Here is a 24,484-nt window from a genome sequence, read left to right on the forward strand (position 1 = left end):
CTTCCTCCTTGTCTGGACTGCACTACTGCAAGTTAGTCTGCGGTGAACTGCAAGTCCAGAATAAAAGCAATTTAGATAATTCTAAGGTTTATGCAGAAAGGCCACCTTTCAGAGTGTTAACCTAGTTATGTATTTTGCATCTTCTTGTTTGTGAGGGTGTGTTAAGACCCAGATACTTCTTTGATGAAGACAGAAATGACAGAAACCCCTCTGAGGTTGCCTGGTGTTTTCCCCATTAGATCAGTGTCTTAGTAGTTTGGGTTAGATTGTGTCTTTCATACATTGGCATTCTGATTTTAAGTATGTTAGTGACAATTACATTTATTTTTGAAATTGTGACGGCCACACACAGAACTGAATCAGTTAATGCTGCATAGAGGCCACAGAGCGAGATGCCTGCACAGAGCACCAGTTCATATGTACTTCATGATACACACACAGTACCATGCAGAAGCTTGAATAATTCATTATTACGGGGTTTCACGTATTTGGATAGTTATTTGGGATTGAAAACGGCTGGCAGGAGCTGTGGAACTCATTTGTGCCTTAGCTGCAATGCATTTTTTTCTTGAATGAGTATCCCACGACCATCTTATGCGACGTGCGGCTTAAGTACATGAGGTATGCACGTGTGTTACGTTTCCACGCAAGATATCGCCACGGATATTTCACTTCGTGTAGTAAATGTAATTTTGCATCCTTTTTGTGAAACCTACATGAGTGAAACTTTTCGAGTATGGGCTGGTGGCTGCTATAAGATGTAACGTCCTGAAACTGGCCTGGAGCTGTCGTCCATCCGTTAGATAAAATAGACTACAATGGGCTATTGATGGTGAGGGCCTCTGTGGAGAGTAATTAATCAAAAGATAGAGAAAGGCTCATGGTGTGCGGGGAGGAGAGGGAATAGTGTATTATCAAGGTTCGACGTCTTTGATAATAGATTAATGCTTTAAGGGACTGTAAGGAAATGCCTCCTTGGCATGGTTACCCCCTGACTTTTTGCCTTTGCTGATGCTAAAACTTTTAAACTCTAAAAGGAAATGCTAACAGGGACTAACACAAGGCCCTAGCAGGACTTTTAAGAATTTAGAAAAATTGTCAATAGAAATTGATTTTTGCAATTTGAACTATTTTTCTAAATTCTTAAAAGTCCTGCTAGGACCTTGTGTTAGTCCCTGTTAGCATTTCCTTTTAGAGTTTAAAAGTTTTGTGAAAGTTTGAATTAGAACCTAGAACTAGTTTTAGATTCTTAAAAAGTATTCCAACTTTTAGAAGCAAAATGTCTAGTACAGATGTGAATGTGATGGAACTCGACATCACCCCTTACCTCCATCTTAAGATGAGGGAGCTAAGGTCACTCTGTAAAATAAAGAAAATAGCAATGGGCCCCAGACCTTCCAAACTACAGCTCCAGGAGCTTTTGGCAGAGTTTGAAAAGGCCAACCCCTCTGAGGATGGCAACACAGAGGATGAAGATAGTGACTTGGAGGGAAATTCCCCCCTACCAGTCCTAACTAGGGAGAACAGGGCCTCTCAAGCCCTGTCTCCAAATATAGTAGTCGGAGATGCTGCTTCCCTCACAGGAGGGACCAACATCTCTGAAATCACTGAGGATAACTCCAGTGAAGAGGACATCCAGCTAGCCAGGATGGCCAAAAGATTGGCTTTGGAAAGACAGATCCTAGCCATAGAAAGGGAAAGACAAGAGATGGGCCTTAGACCCATCAATGGTGGCAGCAACATAACTAGGGTCAGAGATTCTCCTGACATGTTGAAAATCCCTAAAGGGATTGTAACTAAATATGAAGATGGGGATGACATCACCAAATGGTTCACAGCTTTTGAGAGGGCTTGTGTAACCAGAAAAGTGAACAAATCTCACTGGGGTGCTCTCCTTTGGGAAATGTTCACTGTAAAGTTTAGGGATAGACTCCTCACACTCTCTGGAAAAGATGCAGAATCTTATGACCTCATGAAGGGAACCCTGATTGAGGGCTTTGGATTCTCCACTGAGGAGTGTAGAATTAGATTCAGGGGGGCTGAAAAAAACCTTGAGCCAGACCTGGGTTGATTTTGTGGACTACTCAGTGAAAACACTGGATTGTTGGATTCAAGGCAGTGGTGTTAATAATTATGATGGGCTGTACAATTTATTTGTGAAGGAACACCTGTTAAGTAATTGTTCAAATGATAAACTGCATCAGCATCTGGTAGACCTAGGACTAATTTCTCCCCAAGAATTGGGAAAGAAGGCGGACCATTGGGTCAAGACTAGGGTGACCAAGACTACTACAGGGGGTGACCAAAAGAAAGGGGTCACAAAGCCTCCCCAGGGGAAGAGTGTTGAGACATCCAAAAACAAAAATAGTAAAGAGTCTTCTTCAGGCCCCCAAAAACCTGCACAGGAGGGTGGGCCCAGAGCCTCTTCACAAAACAATTTTGGGTACAAGGGTAAAAACTTTGATCCCAAAAAGGCCTGGTGTCGTAGCTGTTATCAGCCTGGACACCAAACTGGAGACAAGGCCTGTCCCAAGAAAACTACCACTTCTAACTCCACTCCAGCTAACACTGGAATGGCTAGTCTCCAAGTGGGATCAACAGTGTGCCCAGAGCAAATCAGGTGTCACACTGAAGCTACATTAGTCTCTGAGGGTGGGGTGGATTTAGCCACACTGGCTGCCTGACCTCCTAACATGCAGAAATACAGGCAGCAGCTCTTAATTAATGGGACAAGTGTAGAAGGCCTGAGGGATACAGGTGCCAGTGTCACTATGGTGACAGAGAAACTGGTTTCCCCTGGTCAATACCTGGCTGGACAAACTTATCCAGTCACCAACGCTGACAATCAGACTAAAGTACATCCCATGGCTATGGTAACTTTAGAGTGGGGAGGGGTCAATGGCCTGAAACAGGTGGTGGTCTCCTCAAATATCCCAGTAGACTGTTTGCTTGGAAATGACCTGGAGTCCTCAGCATGGGCTGAGGTAGAACTGAAAACCCATGCAGCCATGCTGGGTATCCCTGAACTGGTGTGTGTCAAGATAAGGGCACAGTGCAAGGCTCAGGGTGAAAAAGTAGAGCTGGAGTCTGGAAAAAGGGCCCAGCCTACCAAGAGAAAAGGAAAGTCAGCTGGGAAACCAGCTGCAACACAACAACAACAAAAAGAGAACCTCTCTTCTCAGGAAGAAGTTCTGCCCTCTGAGGGAACTGAGCCTATGGAGTTAGAACCTTATCAGGTTGAGCTCTTAGGCCCAGGGGGACCCTCAAGGGAGCAGTTGTGTAAGGGGCAAGAAACCTGTCCCTCTCTTGAAGGCCTTAGGCAGCAAGCTGCTGAAGAGTTCAATGGCAAGAAAACTGGAACACATAGGGTCTATTGGGAAGATGGGCTCCTGTACACTGAGGCAAGAGATCCCAAACCTGGTGCCACTAGGAGAGTGGTAGTGCCTCAGGCGTTCAGAGAGTTCATACTGACCTTAGCCCATGATATTCCCCTTGCTGGGCATTTGGGACAAACCAAGACGTGGGAGAGACTAGTCAACCACTTCTACTGGCCCAACATGTCCCAGAAAGTTAAGGAGTTTTGTGTCTCCTGTACCACCTGTTAAGCCAGTGGTAAGACAGGTGGGCATCCAAAGGCCCCCCTCATTCCACTTCCAGTGGTGGGGGGTCCCCTTTGAAAGAGTGGGTGTGGACATAGTGGGTCCACTTGAACCTCCCACAGCCTCAGGAAATATGTACATCCTAGTAGTAGTGGATCATGCTACTAGATATCCTGAAGCTATTCCCCTTAGGTCGACTACTGCCCCTGCAGTAGCCAAGGCCCTCATTGGTATCTTTACCAGAGTGGGCTTCCCTAAGGAGGTGGTGTCTGACAGAGGTACCAACTTCATGTCAGCATACCTGAAACACATGTGGAATGAGTGTGGAGTGACTTATAAATTCACTACACCCTATCATCCACAAACTAATGGCCTTGTTGAGAGATTCAACAAGACATTAAAGGGCATGATCATGGGGCTCCCAGAAAAACTCAAAAGGAGATGGGATGTCCTCTTGCCATGTCTGCTTTTCGCTTACAGAGAGGTGCCTCAGAAGGGAGTAAGGTTCTCACCCTTTGAACTTCTGTTTGGCCACCTTGTAAGGGGACCACTAGCTCTTGTGAAAGAAGGCTGGGAGAGACCTCTTCATGAGCCTAAACAAGACATAGTGCACTATGTACTTGGCCTTCGCTCAAGGATGGCAGAGTACACGGAAAAGGCAAGTAAAAACCTTGAGGCCAGCAAACAGCTCCAGAAGTTTTGGTATGACCAAAAGGCTGCACTGGTTGAATTTCAACCAGGGCAGAAAGTCTGGGTTCTGGAGCCTGTGGCTCCCAGGGCACTCCAGGACAGATGGAGTGGCCCTTACCCAGTGCTAGAGAAGAAGAGTCAGGTCACCTACCTGGTGTACCTAGGCACTAGCAGGAGCCCCAAGAGGGTGATCCATGTGAACCGCCTCAAGCTCTTCCATGACAGGGCTGATGTGAATCTGTTGATGGTAACAGATGAGGATCAGGAAGCTGAGAGTGAACCTCTCCCTGATCTCCTCTCATCAAACCCTAAAGATGGCTCAGTGAATGGAGTGATCTATTCAGACACCCTCTCTGTCCAACAGCAATCTGACTGTAGGAAGGTCCTGCAGCAGTTTGCTGAGCTCTTTTCCCTAACCCCTGGTCAGACACACCTGTGTATCCATGATGTGGACACAGGAGACAGCATGCCTGTCAAAAACAAAATTTTCAGACAGTCTGACCAGGTTAAGGAAAGCATCAAGGTGGAAGTCCACAAGATGCTGGAGTTGGGAGTAATTGAGCACTCTGACAGCCCCTGGGCTAGCCCAGTGGTCTTAGTCCCCAAACCTCACACCAAAGATGGAAAGAGAGAGATGAGGTTTTGTGTGGACTACAGAGGACTTAATTTTGTCACCAAGACAGATGCCCATCCCATTCCTAGAGCTGATGAACTGATAGACAAATTAGGTGCTGCCAAATTCTTAAGTACCTTTGACTTAACAGCAGGGTACTGGCAAATCAAAATGGCACCTGGAGCAAAAGAAAAGACAGCATTCTCCACACCTGATGGGCATTATCAGTTTACTGTTATGCCCTTTGGTTTAAAGAATGCCCCTGCCACCTTCCAAAGGTTGGTGAATCAAGTCCTTGATGGTTTGGAGTCCTTTAGTGCAGCTTATCTTGATGATATTGCTGTCTTTAGCTCCAGGTGGCAGGATCACCTGGTCCACCTGAAGAAGGTTTTGAGGGCTCTGCAATCAGCAGGCCTCTCTATCAAGGCATCCAAATGCCAGATAGGGCAGGGAACTGTGGTTTACTTGGGACACCTTGTAGGTGGAGGCCAAGTTCAGCCACTCCAGCCTAAGATCCAGACTATTCTGGACTGGGCAGCTCCAAAAACCCAGACTCAAGTCAGGGCATTCCTTGGCTTGCCTGGGTACTATAGGAGGTTTGTGAAGGGATATGGATCCATAGTGACAGCCCTCACAGAACTCGCCTCCAAGAAAATGCCCAAGAAGGTAAACTGGACTGTAGAATGCCAACAGGCCTTTGACACCCTGAAACAAGCAATGTGCACAGCACCAGTTCTAAAAGCTCCAGATTACTCCAAGCAGTTCATTGTGCAGACAGATGCCTCTGAACATGGGATAGGGGCAGTTTTGTCCCAAACAAATGATGATGGCCTTGACCAGCCTGTTGCTTTCATTAGCAGGAGGTTACTCCCCAGGGAGCAGCGTTGGAGTGCCATTGAGAGGGAGGCCTTTGCTGTGGTTTGGTCCCTGAAGAAGCTGAGACCATACCTCTTTGGTACTCACTTTATAGTTCAAACTGACCACAGACCTCTCAGATGGCTGATGCAAATGAAAGGTGAAAATCCAAAACTGTTGAGGTGGTCCATCTCCCTACGGGGAATGGACTTTGTAGTGGAACACAGACCTGGGACTGCCCATGCCAATGCAGATGGCCTTTCCAAGTTCTTCCACTTAGAAAATGAAGACTCTCTTGGGAAAGGTTAGTCTCATCCTCTTTTGTTTGGAGGGGGGGGGGGAGAGGTGTGTAAGGAAATGCCTCCTTGGCATGGTTACCCCCTGACTTTTTGCCTTTGCTGATGCTATGTTTTGATTTGAAAGTGTGCTGAGGCCTGCTAACCAGGCCCCAGCACCAGTGTTCTTTCCCTAACCTGTACTTTTGTTTTACACAATTGGCACACCCTGGCATCCAGGTAAGTCCCTTGTAACTGGTACCCCTGTTACCAAGGGTCCTGATGCCAGGGAAGGTCTCTAAGGGCTGCAGCATAGCTTATGCCACCCTGGGGACCCCTCACTCAGCACAGACACACTGCTTGCCAGCTTGTGTGTGCTGGTGAGGACAAAACGAGTAAGTCGACATGGCACTCCCCTCAGGGTGCCATGCCAACCTCACACTGCCTATGCAGTATAGATAAGTCACCCCTCTAGCAGGCCTTACAGCCCTAAGGCAGGGTGCACTATACCATAGGTGAGGGCACCAGTGCATGAGCACTGTGCCCCTACAGTGTCTAAGCAAAACCTTAGACATTGTAAGTGCAGGGTAGCCATAAGAGTATATGGTCTGGGAGTCTGTCAAACACGAACTCCACAGCACTATAATGGCTACACTGAAAACTGGGAAGTTTGGTATCAAACTTCTCAGCACAATAAATGCACACTGATGCCAGTGTACATTTTATTGTGAAATACACCCCAGAGGGCACCTTAGAGGTGCCCCCTGAAACCTTAACCAACTACCTGTGTAGGCTGACTGGTTTTAGCAGCCTGACACACTCGAGACATGTTGCTGGCCACATGGGGAGAGTGCCTTTGTCACTCTGTGGCTAGTAACAAAGCCTGCACTGGGTGGAGATGCTATCACCTCCCCCTTGCAGGAGCTGTAACACCTGGCGGTGAGCCTCAAAGGCTCACCCCCTTTGTTCCAGCACCACAGGGCATTCCAGCTAGTGGAGTTGCCCGCCCCCTCCGGCCACGGCCCCACTTTTGGCGGCAAGGCCGGAGGAGATAATGAGAAAAACAAGGAGGAGTCACTGGCCAGTCAGGACAGCCCCTGAGGCAACCTGAGCTGAAGTGACTCTGACTTTTAGGAATCCTCCATCTTGCAGATGGAGGATCCCCCCAATAGGGATAGGAATGTGACCCCCTCCCCTTGGGAGGAGGCACAAAGAGGGTGTAGCCACCCTCAGGGCTAGTAGCCATTGGCTACTGCCCTCCCTGACCTAAACACACCCCTAAATCTTGTATTTTGGGGCTCCCCTGAACCTAAGAATTTAGATTCCTGCAACTTACCGAAGAAGAGGACTGCTGAGCTGAAAAACCCCTGCAGAAGAAGAAAGAAGACACCAACTGCTTTGGCCCCAGTCCTACCGGCCTGTCTCCTGCCTTCAGAAGAAAACTGCTCCAGCGACGCTTTCCCTGGGACCAGCGACCTCTGAATCCTCAGAGGACTGCCCTGCTTCCAAGAGACCAAGAAACTCCAGAGAACAGCGGCCCTGTTCAACAAAGACTGCAACTTTGTATCCAGAGGAGCAGATTTAAAGACCCCTGCAATCCCCGCAAGAAGCGTGAGACTTGCAACACTGCACCCGGCGACCCCGACTTGACTGGTGGAGAACCAACACCTCAGGGAGGACCCTCCGGCGACTCCGAGACTGTGAGTAACCAAAGTTGTCCCCCCGAGCCCCCTCAGCGACGCCTGCAGAGGGAATCCCCAGGCTCCCCCTGACCGCGACTGCCTGACTCTAAAATCCCGACGGCTGGAAAAGACCCTCACCCACAGCCCCCAGCACCTGAAGGATCGGAACTCCAGTGCAGGAGTGACCCCCAGGAGGCCCTCTCCCTTGCCCAGGTGGTGGCTACCCCGAGGAGCCCCCCCCCCCCTTGCCTGGCTGCATCGCTGAAGAGACCCCTAGGTCTCTCATTGAAACCTATTGAAAACCCGACGCATGTTTGCACACTGCACCCGGCCGCCCCAGTGCCGCTGAGGGTGTACTTTTTGTGTGAGCTTGTGTCCCCCCCGGTCCCCTACAAAACCCCCCTAGTCTGCCCTCCGAAGATGCGGGTACTTACCTGCTGGCAGACTGGAACCGGGGCACCCCCTTCTCTCCATTGAAGCCTATGCATTTTGGGCACCACTTTGAACTCTGCACCTGACCGGCCCTGAGCTGCTGGTGTGGTAACTTTGGGGTTGCTCTGAACCCCCAACGGTGGGCTACCTTGGACCCCAATTTGAACCCCGTAGGTGGTTTACTTACCTGCAAGAACTAACATTACTTTACCTCCCCCAGGAACTGTGAAAATTGCACTGTGTCCACTTTTAAAACAGCTAAATGTGTTTTATGTAAAAAGTATATATGCTATTGTGATTATTCAAAGTTCCTAAAGTACTTACCTGCAATACCTTTCAAATGAGATATTACATGTAGAATTTGAACCTGTGGTTCTTAAAATAAACTAAGAAAATATATTTTTCTATAACAAAAACCTATTGGCCTGGAATTGTTTCTGAGTGTGTGTTCCTCATTTATTGCCTGTGTGTATGTACAACAAGTGCTTAACACTACTCCTTTGATAAGCCTACTGCTCGACCACACTAACACAAAATAGAGCATTAGTATTATCTCTTTTTGCCACTATCTTACCTCTAGGGGGAACCCTTGGACTCTGTGCATACTATTCCTTACTTTGAAATAGTGCATACAGAGCCAACTTCCTACAGGTACTATGGAATGCTGCTCGGATGGTAGGTACTTAACAAATAGCTACAATAATCTAAAAGTACTAACTCAAGCATTCTGTCACACTTAAGTATTGTTGAGCTAGACATCAGCAAGTAGCGTGCTTGATAATTTCTATAATCTGGAAAACTATAATCGTCATATGTTAAAATGCGGGATGTTGGACCTCAAACCGGTTTCCCAAATCGACAAATGTTTTTTCTCTCCATTTATTTAGGTGTTGTTTTATTTATCATATGCTAATTTAAAGTGTTGCTTTTGGTATTAGCCGAATTGCCAGCGTTCACGGAATCCTAAAGCCCTCACAGATATTCATGTTGTGCTAATGACATACAGTGTAAATAGAAGAAACAACGTCAATTAATAAGTTTAACACCCTTTAAAACAAAGAAGAGAAAAGGTGAACTTTTTTTTTCTTGTCATTCATTTTAACAAAGATTTTTATAGAGGGTTGTTATAAACAGAGAACTCTTCATTTTCACAACATTTGACAGTATTTTGGATAAAATTATGATCGCCAGAAAGAAAGGTCGTGTTTGCATCTGCCTTGCCAGAGAATATACGGAATCAAATTGCCTTTGGCATTTGTCTGTCCATTACGTCAAAATGTTAGCTGTTTTTTAAACCTGTTCGAAATGAGATTTAGAAAAGTGTACATGAACATAATGGATTAAAAAATGAATAATGCTTAAACCACCGTACTGTGTCTCTTACCATCTGGTGCTAAAGCGTATACACACCTTCAGGTGTTTTTAATTTCTATAAAGTGAGTCTTTACTTTTTTTTTTTTTTTTTACACTTTCAGCTCATTCAGAGTCTGATGGACCGATTTACCTGCCTTACAACACGCTCCTTTCCACCGTCAGAAGCATGGCATTCAGCGAAGGAGAAGCTCAAAGACTCATTGAAATTTTGACTGAAAAATCAGGCATTGTACAAGATACCTGGCACACGGTAAAATACATTTCTTATTTTTTTTCAGCACTCCATGTTGGCTCATGTGCTATCTTTGTAAAGATTGAGCATCCATTGTGCCAAATTCCGTTTGGTAGTAAACAGTCTATCTCTTACATCCTTCTGACAACCTACTCTTTAGAACACATTGGAACAGCATCAGAACCTGTTCGACTTTATGAATACAGGCCCAGCAGAGAGTTGCAGCCTGTGAAGAGTTGTACATATTGCATGATGTTCCAGAGTGAAATGTAGAAGTGCACACGACTGGCCCAGTGGAGATGTGCCTTAACCATAAGGAGTAAAGAAAAATGCCTGCCCACAAATCATCCCAGCTAAAAGAAGAGCAGGAAGTTACATGGGTAGTGTAGTGGCTTCAGTGATCACCCTTGGTTATAATATTGACCCTTGTTGACACATTTGTGAGCTGTTCTGAATGGGAGGTGGTATACCTCTTTGCCAGATTTGCCCTTTGGTTCTGATATATGAGAATCTTTGTCATTAATGGAAAGTTTGTTGGACCAATACAATTTTGAGTGAGTGCACTACTCTGCCTGACCTCCTATGGCTCAAGCTCGGTGGTGGAGAGCATTGCTTTCAGTGAATTAGTGCTTTCTTCCAAAGAGAAGTAGTCAGTTCCTTGTTTGATTGACAACGTATGGCTACTTACTTGAAGAACTGGATGAGATGCAGAAGAGAGTAAGTTAATTCATCAGCGCGAATTAGGGCAAACCACCCCCCCTTCAAAATCCCTCCTGTGTCCCCGAATCCTCTTTTTCCTGTGGATGTTTTTTTCATTTTTCGGGAATGAGGTCATCAGTGATCGAGATTTCTCCATCACCAAAATATATTATTAGTCCAGCAATGTGACAGATGGTTTTGACTAGTAAATCTTAAATGTCCAAAGCATGCTTGCAGGCCTTGAGAAGTACGCTGAGGTATGACTGATGGTGGCAGGATGTTGGTAGGGGTTTGTTGCTTATCTTGAGTGCTCTACATTTTGGGCTGAGACTAGAAAGACGGCTTTACAAATAGACAGACCTTCTTCAGTTTCTAGTAGATTTCTCTGAAGGCAAGAATGTTGATAACGAGTTGACTAATGTAGTTGGAGATGAGCAGTTTGTCAAGATCTAGGCCCACTTAGTGGTGGAGCATTTAGTTAGATTTAGATTTTTCTGGAAGGTGAGCCAGTTATGTATGTCTTTAATGCTGTACACTTCTTTACCAGATAAAGGTGATGTATTTACTTCTGGACAGGATCTTACATTGGTGGTGTTTAAATCTGTGCATTTTAGAATCCAATAATTGATTGCTAGACAGTGTGGAAACTCTCTTGGAGTAGTGTCTGAAGTTTCCTCACTGAACCCCTGGTTGTTACATCAGGGGTCTGCTTATCATCAGCTTGTTAGTACCCTTGGCAGGCACTGGGCTTTAGCCGAAAGTGAACTTTTGCCTGGCCTTAAATCTTGACTTAGTGATCTGATCTGTCTGAGAAACAGGTGTGTGCATGACTAGCGTTCAGGGTGGGACCTGCTAAACAGGACCCCACTGCATATTCTCTCTCTGGTTCCAAATTTGTCCTTATATACTGGTAGCCCAGTATTTCACTCCAAATTGGCATACTGGTCCCTCTTATAAGTCCCTAGTATATGGTACCTATGTACCCAGGGCATTGTGGTTCCTTGCATCCCTATGGGCTGCAGCATTTCTTTTGCCACCCATAGGGAGCCCATGCACAGGCTTCTACAGGACTGCCATTGCAGCCTGTGTGAAATAGTGCATTCACTATTTCATAGCTATTTTCTCTGCACCGGTTCACTTAGAAGTCACCTATATTTCAGGACTTACTTCCCTGAAGACTGGGTGCAAAGTACCTGAGTGTGAGGGTCCCCACATCGTCCAGGACCATTTGCCCAGACTTCGTGAGTGCCGTGATGCCATTTTACACGAGCACTGGACATAGGTCAATACCTATGCACAGCTTCACAATGGTAACTCTGAATATGGCCATGTAAGGTGTCTAACAACTGGGAATTGTACCCCAATACAGATTCCAGTATTGGTTGGACAATCCCATGCACTCTGGGGGCTTCACAGTGGACCCCCAGTACTGCCATACCAACCTTTTGAGGTTTTCCAGGCAGCCCCAGCTGCTGCCACCTCACAGATGGGTTTCTACCCTCCTGTTGCTTGAGCAGCTGAAGCCCAGGAAGGCAGAACAAAGGATTTTCTTTGGGAGAGGGGTGTTACACTCTCTCCCTTTGGAAATAGGTGTTACAGGCTTTGGAGGGGTAGCCTCCCAGAGCTTCCGGAAATGCTTCGAAGGGCACAGATGGTGCCCTCCTTGCATAGTCCAGTATACACCGGTTCAGGGACCCCCAGTCTCTGCTCTTGCGCGAAACTGGACAAAGGAAACGGGAGTGACCACTCCTCTGTCCATCACCTCCCCAGGGGTGGTGCCCAGAACTCCTCCAGTGTCCCTGGTTTTGCTATCTTGGACTCAAAGGTGGAGGGGCACTCTGGGAGCATCTGAGTGGCCAGTGCCAGCAGGTGATGTCAGAACCCCCCGATAGGTTCTTACCTGGGTAGGTGACCAATCCCCCTTTAAGGGCTATTTAGGGTCTCTCCTCTGGGTGTTTCTTCGGATTCGGATTGCAAGACTCCAGCAGGAATACCCTGCATCCTTTACTTCATCTTCTACCAACGGAACCACAGCTGAACCTTCCACGAAGTCTACAAAAATGCAACAAAAAAGCAAAGATGACTTCTGCAACATTGTAACTTCAGCTCCTGCCAGCAGCTGCAACAGTTTCCAGGCCTTTAATCCTTAGAGGACTGCCTGTCTTCCCCCTGCACCAGAAGAACTGAAGGAATCTCCCGTGGAGTGACTGAGTCACTTCCCTGCTTCAGCAGGCACCTCTCTGCAGCGACTAACCATGGGGTGGGTCCCCTCTCCAGATGACGAGCGTGGATCCAGCAACACGTGTGGTGGTCTAAACTGACCCCGACAGACCCAAGGTCCAGCTGTACAACTTTGGTAGAGGTAAGAGCTTGCCTCCCCACGCAAGACAGTACCCTATGCACTGCATGATTTGCAGTTACCAAGGCTTGTGTGCGACCTTCCAAGAAGTTCTTCGTGCACAGCACAGCTTAGGCCCCCAGCTCTCCATCCTGTGACACACAGCTTCCTGAGTGGTTCTCCGGCGGCGTGGGAACCCTTTGTGTCGTGCTGCGTGGGCCTCCATTTGCAACTTATTTGTCCCCGTTCTGTGGGACTCCTGTGCATGCTGCCTGGTCTTCTGAAGGCTCTCTGAGATGCTGAGAGCCCCCTCTGTCTCCCCCTCCTGGGTAGAGGGCACCAGGTCCCACCTGGTCCCGGGCAGCGCCAGTTTCTGCCAACTGCAGGCTTTGCGTGTGCCAAGGCTTGTTGGCAGAATCCAGCGACGCAAACCAGACTGCATTCATCCATCTGGTGTGGGAAATCTTCTGCACCAACCAGGAATGCACATCTGTCTTCTTTGTTGCATTACTGACTTTGTCTTCTCACCAGTGGTTCTTCTTTTGTACCTTCATCCGGGTTGCAAGGGATCCTGTTCTCCCTGGACTCTTCAGTGCTTCTTGGACTTGGTCCCCTTCTTCCACAGGTCTTCAGGTCCTGGAATCCATCGTTGGTGTCTTGCAGTCTCTTCTGGTTCTTGCATAATCTTCTATCACGACGACTTGTGTGTTTTAGGAAACTTACTGTGATTTACTCCTGTTTTCCTTGGCTCTGGAGTGGGGTCTATTACTTCCTTTGGTGTTTTCTTACACTCCCAGCGCCCCTCTACACACTACACTTGCGTAGGTGGGAAACCGACATTCGCATTCCACTATTTTCGTATATGGTTGTGTTCCCCCTAGGACCATTGCAACCTATTGTGATTTTCACTATTTGCACTGTTTTCTGACTGTGTACCTGTTTTAGGTTACTAGTGTATATACTGTGTATAATACTTCCCTCCTAAGGGAGTATAGCCACTAAGGTATTTTTGGCATTGTCACCAAAATAAAGTACCTTTTTTTTGTAACACTGAGTATTGTCTTTCATGTGTGTGAGTACTGTGTGACTACAGCGGTATTGCAAGAGCTCTGCATGTCTCCTAGATAAGCATTGGCTGCTCAGCTACAGCTACCACTAGAGCCTGGCTTATAGATACTGCCTACCTTTCACTAATAAGGGATAACTGGACCTGGTATAATAAGGTGTAAGTACCTTCGGTACCCACTACAAACCAGGCCAGCCTCCTACAAGGAGGAAAGAGGAGGAATGAGGAGGAATTTCAAGTAGGCAGTCATATTTTTGATTTTCCATAATCGTGGCAGTCTCGTCAGTGCTTGGTTCCTAAAAACAAAAACAAAAAAAGACTTCGGGCCCCATTGTTTGTCCACTACAAACTAAGCACTGACCCAGAGCCTTTTGTACCCTGGGTAGTTTTTCAGAATGTTTTCCATGCAGTGGGTCTTGCTTGTTCATATGAACAAGTCATATCCGGTGGGGTAGCAGTGAACTTGGCCCCTTCTTCCCAGAAAGATTAAAGCATGCATGCTGCCAGTGTGGATTGGCTGCCCGAGACGAAGCTTCATGCAGTGAGAAAATCTCGGTTTCATTTATGAATATTTCTCGGTGCTCTCAACTTGTGTATTACGTTACGTACACCTACGTTTAGAATGCGTCAGAAGTTTCATGTGTTCTTTTCTCCTAATAATGGTGCTCTCATACACAGGCTACACAAAAAGGTGACCTAGTTACCACCCTGAAGCGCCAGTTGGAGGATAAGGAAAAACTACTGTCTGCAGAGCAAGAGGACACCGCAGCTGCCAAAAATAAACTCCGAGAACTTAGTAAGGTAGTGTACTTCTCTTATTCTAAGCCCTTGTAAACCTAATTGAATCCCCTGGCTGCCTCAATTATTCTCATGTATCTATAGTAACTTTTGTCGGGTGGGATTTGCTTGAACACCAGTGCGTGTTTTTCTGGCAGGGAAAAGCACACCAGGGCCTCTAATGAAATGTTCTTTGATTCCACCCCAAGGGTCCGTGATCCTGTTTTTGTTAACTGTAATCTCTCGATGGTTTAATTAGTTAATTTAATTACAGTGTCAGATCAACAAAACTGAACGTGCATGTTTTATCTTTGAAAGACCCACTCCTCTCTGTCCATCCCTATCTGCCACTCACGCAATAATATTTGTATGATGAGGCTTCTGCAGCTCATTGCGTGTTGCCCTAAGTTAGTTTAAGTTGTTTCTCAGTTAGTGTAAGTAGCTGTATAGCTTTATGGAGGGTGATTGAGTCCAGTCCTACATGTTGGTACCTGACCTGCAAGAGTACGGGGCATTCCTAAACTCCACTTCATGTCTAGCTGAGAACCACAGTGCTTGTGTGATTTGTGGGCTAATTGCCTGTTCTTTCACAAACCAATTATGTTTGAAATAACAGCTTACATGATTGGTTTACAGTAGTTCATTCCTAGTATTAGTCATTATTTTCTTTCTACTATCCTTATCATTCCTCTGTTTTTTTCACTCTTTTCTGCTTCTCCGAAAGCCACTGGGAATAGTTCTCCAGTAGCTCACCTTTGCCCTCTGCCCCTGAACGAAGTATTCTTAAATGCCCTAACCTCCTGGGAGGATAGTAGTACTTTCTGTTTGCCAGGATCCAAGTGTTGGCCAATCACAGCTGATGTTGTCATTGAACTAAGCGTCTCTTGCATAAATTCAAGTCGCGGTCCTTTCGTTGCAGGAGGGACCTAGCTGCCGTCAAGCTACTAACAAACTAGAACCTCACTCCCCACATCTGGGAAGTGCTTTTCTTCAACCCAGAAAAGGAACATAATTATTTATCAGTAGTCTGCAATAACCTTGGCTGTGCTTGAAGCACAGTTACGGTTATTTCCAGCCGCTGCTTTAAAAAAAAAAAAAAAAGAAATCTATCTAGATGTGTGTCTGGATATTCTGTTCAAGTCCACGGCAGGGCCACACTGCCAGGCCCAATCCAGGCCCTCTGTTCATGGGAACCAGATCCATTTGCTTTCAATCCCTCAATAGATTATTCATGAAGCCCTTGATGTGCCACACATTAATTGGATAAGACTGCATCGTGGACCTCCTTGGCCTACCCTGCAATCCATCACTTGGTCTCAAGGTCCTACCATCTTGAATTCTGATGGTGATTTCATATACCTATTGGATCAAAATTCCATAAACTTTGTTATTTATGAACCCTGGAATTTACCCAGGTTGAGTGTTTTTAACTCTGTGTGATGCACTGATATTACTATATCACGTGTATTATGTTTATGCACAAAACCTATTTTCTCACTCATACAAAACCGAGAGATATTGTCATTTTTAAGTATATGCAATCTCTGGTTTATTTCTTACATTAAATGTTCTAAAGAGTATCATTTATCGGTGAGAATTTCTTCTTTTCTGAACCTTATAACCACAGGTACCTAGTGTTTTCATGGTATACCTCTGTTAACTACTACAGTTATTTAACCCAAAGTAAAATGATATACACACCACTGGTTAGGGACATCAAAAGTATTTCCTTCCTGGCACTGAATCATTAGAAGATGGTCTTATTGTCTCTTGGGATTTTCGTGCCTACTTTTCCAGAAAAAATATATCTTCCCCGCCTCTCCAGAGCTTGAAACTAATTTTAAGGGGGTGAAATTGGATTAAGTGATGTCAACCTAAACGTCTGCTAGGGAAAGACCTCTTTGGAGAATGTCTGGTGTGAGGCCTTCAATTGCATACAAAAGGACTCTGAAGTCAGCTTGCACTTTGAATGTCTTGGCTTTTAGTTTTGGCAGGGTGGCCTCACATAGGCACTGTGGCTGTAGTTTAAGCAGAACATCATCCCAAGCTCATGCTCTTGTTCCAACATTTATTGTGAGAAGAGTAGCATGAAAACTCCCTAAAGAACCTGCCTGATGTAGACGGTTCACTTCACATTGCAGTGATGTGCAGAATGAGTGAGTTTTGAAGATGACACCCTGGTTGGGTGGCAAACCATCTGTGTGGATGAAGGAGCCTCATGCAGATCATCAGGTGAGGGTTCAGTTGGTCATGGATGAAGATCGCTATCTTATTTGATTGCATGCAGTTTCGACCTGCGCAAAGAATTGCATCTGTTGTTTGTAACCTCTGTTATCTTCTTGTGTTTTGAGATGCATCTGTGCGTCATTGGCATAAATGTGGTAAGGGACTTGATAGTTGGCAACTAATAAATACCTTTTGGATAGCCTTTTACATATTACATAAGATCAGTGACATTGTTGAACTTTACGATACAGTGGGTTTGATGATGAAGGATGTCGGCAAAGAAGGAAGATTACCACTCGCATACCAGAGGAAAGGTGTGATTTGTACCAATGTTTCTTGAGTCATTGGCTGCACATTCGGTTTTATTGGCGATGAAGGAGGCAATTGCGGTTTGCAGTATTACATGTATTGAACTGGGCCAGGGTAGACTTGTTTCCCTGTTCTTCGGAATTGAGCAACTTCATAGATGTTCATGATATCAATTTCTGTACTATGGTGAGGGTAGAATTGTGATAGCCTCTGACAAGCGAGATTGTGCCCACATTAAAATGGTTCTGAGAAGAGAGAACATATTCTAGCACCTTTGCCAACAGAAGAATAACTGGAGATGAGTCTGTATTTCGTCATATCTTTGTGATCCTTGCCAATTGTTTCAGATGAGCCTAATAATCACTTGCTTTAGCTATGGAGGGGGGACCCCTCTTAGCAGTGTGTGTCATTGGTGCATCTGCAGATAAAGTGCAGGACTTGTTAGTCCATGTCTGTACTCTATTATGGTGTTGCACATGAAGTTTAGCTCCTTCATAACTTTCGAATTAGAAACTGGGGCAAATGGTTCAGGAGTTCAGATTTGATCACTTTTTATTAGGAACGGTTGTTGTATGTTTTATAGAAATGCAATTTCCCTAGGAGATGGTTTGTTCTTGAAGGCACCATCTGTGTGATTAGACTTCATTTGGTCCATTTTGAAGTGAAAATTAACCATCATGTTGTATGAAATGGGATGATGCCAGGATTGTCTCAGGATGTCTGACAGTTCTATGAATTTTCTTTTGTTGAGTTTTAGAAAGGTTTTCAGTCTTTGTAATTTTGCAGTTCCTTTTCTTTGTTCTGAAATCAATGTATTTGTAGCCTCTTCTGTGGACTCAATATACTGTTTGATCCACAGGTGAGATGCTTTCCTCTAGCATCTCCCAAGGACAGCTCTGAAGGTAGTCCATTTGTTGGGCTGCAATTTTTATAGGTATTCTACATAGGTTTGCAGAGTGCCACGTTGTCAAAGGCAGAGTGACACTTCTCTACCTAAAAGGGCAGCTCAAGTAGTAGGAAGTATGCCAGAAAGGGTATTGGATTGGAGGTGCTTGTGGATAAGTATAATTGGAAAACAACTGCTGTAGCCTCATATGCTTTGGGTTTAGTGACAAGTTCACAGTCCAGATTAGTAGATGTTGTGTGGCAGAAGCAGGAATGCTAGTGTTTGGTGAGAGTTCTAACTTTAAGGAGCGATTGTGTGAGCCTGATGTGAGGAAATATGCTGTTGCATACCTTGCCAGACATATTGAAAAGTCTTTTCTCTGGGTCTTTTCTTTTTGTTTTCCTTTATTTCATGTCTTTTGAAGATTGTAGCTTTTTTGGGATTTGATGGCCTTCTAACGTAGTTAGATTTTCAGCCATATCAGTTGGCGCACCTGTTCTTAGTATTTGTAGGTAAAGCGCAAGGCTTTAAAGCAATGCAGGCATGTAGGAGCCAACAATGTAGCTCAGTCAAAATAGGTGTGGTATGAGTATATTTTTGTGCTTCTGCTAGGAGGCATGAGGATCCCCTATCAGAGAGGGCAATGTGGAGACGGGGACATCGGTGAGCACTTGTTCCAATATAGGTGTGAGTGGGCCAGTGCTTTGTGGCCCTGAAGTTTGATACTGAGAGGTAAGGTTTCCTTTTCATAAATAATAAACCTGGCATCAAGGCTGCATAGGTTTCCTCCAAAGTGTTTGTTCTGAAAGAGGACTTGTTGGCAATTTATTTAAGACTCCATAGTGTCTGGCCTAACCTTGGGGGCGAATGTAACCAGCTTCATGTCAAAGAACCACAATTGGATATGAGTTTCCTGGAGGTGTTCACTATGGCACTTCACGTCCACACATGTGAGAGTGCTAGGCAGCCTTTTAGTCGGTTGTGATCCTTCCTCAAACACACTTCCAGGTAGAGTTGCCATTGGTATATTTGTTGATTCTGATTCCTTGTTCAGCAAGGAGGGCTTTTGTGGGTGCTCTATGTAGATGTTGAGCATGACCATAGAGGAGATGCTACTCTGTAAGTAATCTGTAGCCACTGTGATCTGTATATGGACATTTTAGCAATCAGATCTCAGTTTGAAAGAAAGAGGTAGACCCCTGGAGTGTGGTGGTGTTGAATCTGATGCATTTTAATATGCTGTTGATTCAGATTTGATGATCAGTAGTATTGAAGGCACCCGAGAGGTCAAACTGGAGTAAACGACAGGGCTCATTATATATATTTGTTTACGGCTATAAAAACTACAATGTCCCAAGGGGATATGGTCAATATTTGCAACCTTTGTTATCTGTTCGAATAATGGTCTACTTGCTGATGTAATGCATGTTACACTTTCTGCTAGCCTTTCTACTAGTGATAAATGTTCAGTAATTTTATTTGGGAATGTCCTTCTTCTTTTCAAGTTATTTGCAAATACAAAACCTAGCGTCTGAAAAAGATAAGCCTTGCTTTCGAGAAATCCATTGACTTAGTTAATACAAGGTATTTAATATTTGCAAACTGCGATGTATGCCATGGGTATTTCCTCCGGCTGCAGATGGATGTGGGCTGAGGGAATAGACAATAAAAAAGTAGATGATACTGTGGGGTCAGGAGCTTGAATCATCAGTATTAACAGATGCACGATGAGCTGATGTTGACAAGATGGTTTTGCAGAAATACAAGGTTTTCTTTCACTCATTTCCTGAATGTGAAATTATCTGAAATGGAACAGATGTGTGAGAGTGTTGGAAGGCAAGAAATACGGGGCATAGATTTTCAGATGGATAAGGATGTATGCACAGTAAAAATATACTCTCGTTGAGTTTCTTAAAATGGATTACAGTTAACAGGAAGGCAAGAATGTTACAGAGCATGATAGGACGGAAAGTACGTGTGGTACAAACCTCATTGAAGAAATTGCATTCAGTACAGTCAAGGTTTCGAAAGTGACACACAGTGCTCTTAACATTATTCCAAGATGATTGAGGACACAGTGTAATGATTGATTGAAGAGCCAAGATGAGATCTCTAGTTAGTCATAGACAAGTAGTTTGGCTGTTCTGTTTTATATCCATTGTGGCCTGTGGATGAAGAATGCAGTTTGATCCAGCTATAATCTATTCCAGTGGTTCCCAACCTTTTCACATTTGTGGGCCGCCACTTTAAAATTACTGGAACCCGGGGACCCCCACTGAATCATTATTGGAATCCGGGGGCCCCCTACTAAGCCATTACTGAAAGCTGGGGGACCTAATCTGTTAATTTTAGTTTATTTTCTGAGCAGACGCGAACTCCCTGAGGAGGCTTCGTGGACCCCCAGGGGTCCCCGGACCACAGGTTGGGAACCCCTGATCTATTCAGTCCAAATAGGACATGACCTGGCAAGCTATTGCCAGCACTATTGAGAAAAGGCGACATGCAGTATAATTTATTTTATTCTGTGGATGGTAGAACTAGTTAGAAGTATCAGTCTGGTATGGCGAGGTCAGCATCCATGTGTAATTACAGATTCATATTTTTATTTAGTAACTTTTGCTTGAGAAACCTGGGAGTTCGAGGGTAGTGGTGTGGTGGCAGTGAGGGTAATGGTAAGCATTTGGGGGTGTAGAGATGGTGCATGTGGGAAGTGTAATAGATTGTTGGAACATTTTTTTTTCTCAATTTTTCTATTCTTTGAGAGTTGAGATTGGGGGTTGAACTGTGGAATAAACCAGGTGTCATCAGTATAACTGTATCATACTAGTACAAGGATTCAGTTTATGGGGCGGTAAGGGTGAGGGGGAGAGATATAAATGGAGTATTGCATTCTGACAGAATTAGACATGTTAATATAAGGGGAAGATGGATGCTATCCACAACCTTTCTGAAAGCGCAAGTGCAAGTTCCATGATTCCTAATAGGCATTTTCAGTCGAGTAGGGTTTTGAGGTTGATTATAGAGGTACTGCATTATTATTGACCCTGCTACAGCCTGTTCTGGTTCCTTGTGATGCCTTTTCAAATGGACATCGGTCTTAATAGTGTTCCTCTGGAGAGCATTAAGCGTTCTTGAACCTAGTTACTTTGAGAGCTTGTCGGGCATTGAATGTGTTGTGTAGTGGGCAAAGAGATGTTTGAGATGGGTCAGAAATTGATTTCTTAATTTGAGTTAACAGAAATATTTCTGAAGAGGGGTTTGATGTATGCAGTAGTATTGGAGTAATTGTTATGTTATTAATGTGTTGTATGGTGAGGATTTCCTTGATGGGATTGTTTGTGACTTTCCTTTGTGGCATAGACTCCATCTGGGGCTTCAGTAAATATCAACTAAAAGCTAGCTGTTCAAACTGCTGGTTTATTCACAGATAGTTGCTATACTCCTCCCCATTCTCTCTACGTTGAGGTTTCAGTTGTACCGGTTTTCTCTGGAATTACCTCTTATGAGAATGGGGTAAAGGCTTGTGTATTCGGAATGATAGGGTCCCAAAAGCACACGTGCTTCAGCAATCATGTTGATTCCTCTTGAGGTTTGGCTCTCATAATGTTCTGAAGTGCCTAGAACAATAGAAAGTTGATTGTTCATAGACATTTGGCTTCTTCAAGGCAGGCTGGCCTGATACTTTATGGTCTCTCTGACGGACATGGCATGCGGCAGAAGCAGAAAGTTCAGAACTCTCTTTTTGTAGGGAGGTTTGTAATTTATTGACTTGTGAGTCATAAAATAATAACAGAGCTTTGTTCATGCTTTGCAAGATAATGCTTCTACCTTCAGTAGAAGTTGGATTTATCTTTAGGTGTCACCTTTCTAAAGGCAATGGCAAACAAACCTAAAGCGAGAAAATTGGCTATGTACACCTCTGTGGTATTTGACATGTAGAAATGTTTGTAGGTTGATTACCAAGGCTTGTAATCACATGAGCTAGAAGTGGGAGGAGGGGATATCGGAAACCCTTGCCTAAGAGAATCAGAAGATTGCCTTTCCAAACTCTGTTCCTTTAAAAAAAAAAAAAAAAAACATTCAGCGACTCTTACAAAAACACTTTACCATGCAGACTAGTGAGCTAACAATTAACTCTGCTACTGCAATATAAAATAAAGTGTTTTCCCCCAAAATATGCCTAGTACACTGAATTTAGCAATAGTGGCTTCATCGGAAGTTGCCATGGAAGAAATTTTCAAGCAAATAAGTTCTAATAAAAATGTTTTACCAGCAAAGCACATAGTGAAAAGATAGAAACTAGTGCATGGCTAGATAATCTTAGACAAAAAGAGAAAGTGCTCTGGGTGGCTGGGATTGTTGGACCATGGGTCTGTAATGCGGGAATGTCCGATAAATTCTGTAGTCCCATGTTGCAGTCACGGGTCCATGCTGAGGTGGCTATTTGAAAAGTAATTTGTGCCCCCCCCCCCCCCCAAAGTATTCTCAAAATTTTTCCTTGTGTAATACCACGTGTATCATAATAACTAAACTTATTCCTATTGTACCCCCCCCCGCGGACGAGCTGTTCCAGGGGTCCTCTGCGTTAACTATCTACTACTCTTAGTCCTGAGGGAGGCCTTGTGTACTCATGCAACAGGAGCCCGAAACGTTGATTCACATTTCTTTACCTTTATTTGCATCGGGACATACCTTAAACTACATTGTTACACTCTCTGGAAATGTTCCTTGTAATAAGCGGCAATAACACACCTCTCTCAGTGAATCGATGTATCAAAATATGTACAACGAATATGCTGGACAGATATTCGTTTCTTGTTCATAGAATCCTTTGTTACCCCTTCCCTTTATACAAACCAGTTGATCGTAATTACATTACTGGTATGCCTTTTTATTCATTTACTATTCTTTTCTGTCTTCATTCACAATATCAGACATGGGATTGATTCCTGTGAATTTTGTTCAAGGTGTTACAGCTCTCTAAATGCATAAATATTATTTACACCATTTTGTTGTAAATTATCCCATTGCTGGCCATTTGCTTCATCTCACCTTTGTCTAAAAGGGTACCAGGGGTGAAAAAAAGCATGGGGTGAACTACTGGCCTGAGCAGTTGCCAGTTATGTAGGCTATTGGTAAGAATTCCTTTTATCACCTTTTGTGAGTTTATCCCAAGAAGTTTGGAATTCAGGTGCAGACTGACACTGTAATTGCATAAAATAACATTAAATGCTCAGTCAGAACAACAATTGCTATCCTATACAGTGTTCTGCAGGTTCCAGGTAATCTTTTATAGACGTATGGTTCTGCCTATGCCATGGAGCACACGCATGATCTTTGTTTACCTAGGACAAAAAAATCAGCATTTGGGATCTAGATAACATTACAGTTGTACATTCAGGACAGGGGTACATTTCTCCAACCATGCAGAAGACAATTCCACCCCAACAGTTGGTGTTTGGACAGGAATACTCCCCCTGAGTAATTTGTGGGCAGGAGATGTGCCATCCAGTGATCAGCAAATTCATGAGTATTTGGTGTGAAAACGGCGGTGCAGATCTCTTAATAATTAGAGTGTATAATCTTTAAAAAATGCATGTTTTTCTGTAAAACTATAAACATGATTGGTAAATCAATTGTATACATAGCACGTGCAGTACTGTTTTTTTTTTTTTTTTTTTAAGCAAAACCTCACTTTTAAATATATATGGCCAGATTTGTGAAAGGGCCCCTACCTCATAGACAGAAGTTTGCTCAATGCAGAAATGCAGCTGGCCTTATCATGCACACAAGTCTTTTATTCACAAATGGGAATTGCATGGAGTAAAAGGGCCGAGTTGTTTTGCAGCCTGCCACGCATAGTGATTTAGAGAGTACAATGCTGGGCCTGCTCGCCTGACCTCCTCCTCCTATATGGCTCGGAGCACATTTCTGTGGACGAGTCTGTAAGGACCTATTCGGGTATGGGTTAACGTTTTCATATCTACTGCTAATAAAGTTGAGAAATTAAGTATTGTTTGTCAATGCCTAAGCCAGGCATGACGATGCAGAGGAAATCACTATGAAATTCGTGGAGATGTTTATCCCTAATGTAAATTGCAGCCTTTGAATGTGTCCTATGTAGAGTCATGAGGAAGAACGTATACTGGAAAGCACCAATTGCTGTACCTGTGTCGCTGATCTCAGTGCACTTGTCCACCAGTTTGCGTTTGGCCTGTCTGCATAGGTACAATTAAAGTAGTGCGCGTCCTGTATAATTTGTGCATGTGTAAATGTTCATTGTGGTCTTTGGAGGTATGTTGTATGCTCATGTTGGATACGGCTTCTGTGAGTGAACATGACCTGCAGGCTGCTGAGTGATTAAAGTACGTACTTCCACCATGTTATGTATTTTATAAGGAATGGCTAGGTCAGGCTGTTGACAGACTGAT

At 44.4% G+C, this 24,484-nt stretch overlaps 1 protein-coding gene across 5 annotated transcripts in view; it reads left to right on the forward strand.

Annotated features, from left to right (window-relative positions):
• Nucleotides 1-24,484, forward strand: part of RRBP1 (ribosome binding protein 1) — a 287,797-nt gene that overhangs the window by 65,425 nt on the left and 197,888 nt on the right. For all 5 annotated transcript variants that reach the window (XM_069234754.1, XM_069234756.1, XM_069234753.1 and 2 more), the window contains exons 3-4: nucleotides 9,622-9,770; nucleotides 14,534-14,656. In XM_069234754.1, the coding sequence (XP_069090855.1) occupies nucleotides 9,622-9,770; nucleotides 14,534-14,656 (272 nt within the window). The remainder of the gene's footprint in view (nucleotides 1-9,621; nucleotides 9,771-14,533; nucleotides 14,657-24,484) is intronic.

This window comes from Pleurodeles waltl, chromosome 5, assembly GCF_031143425.1.
Source record: "Pleurodeles waltl isolate 20211129_DDA chromosome 5, aPleWal1.hap1.20221129, whole genome shotgun sequence".
Lineage (NCBI taxonomy): Eukaryota > Metazoa > Chordata > Amphibia > Caudata > Salamandridae > Pleurodeles > Pleurodeles waltl.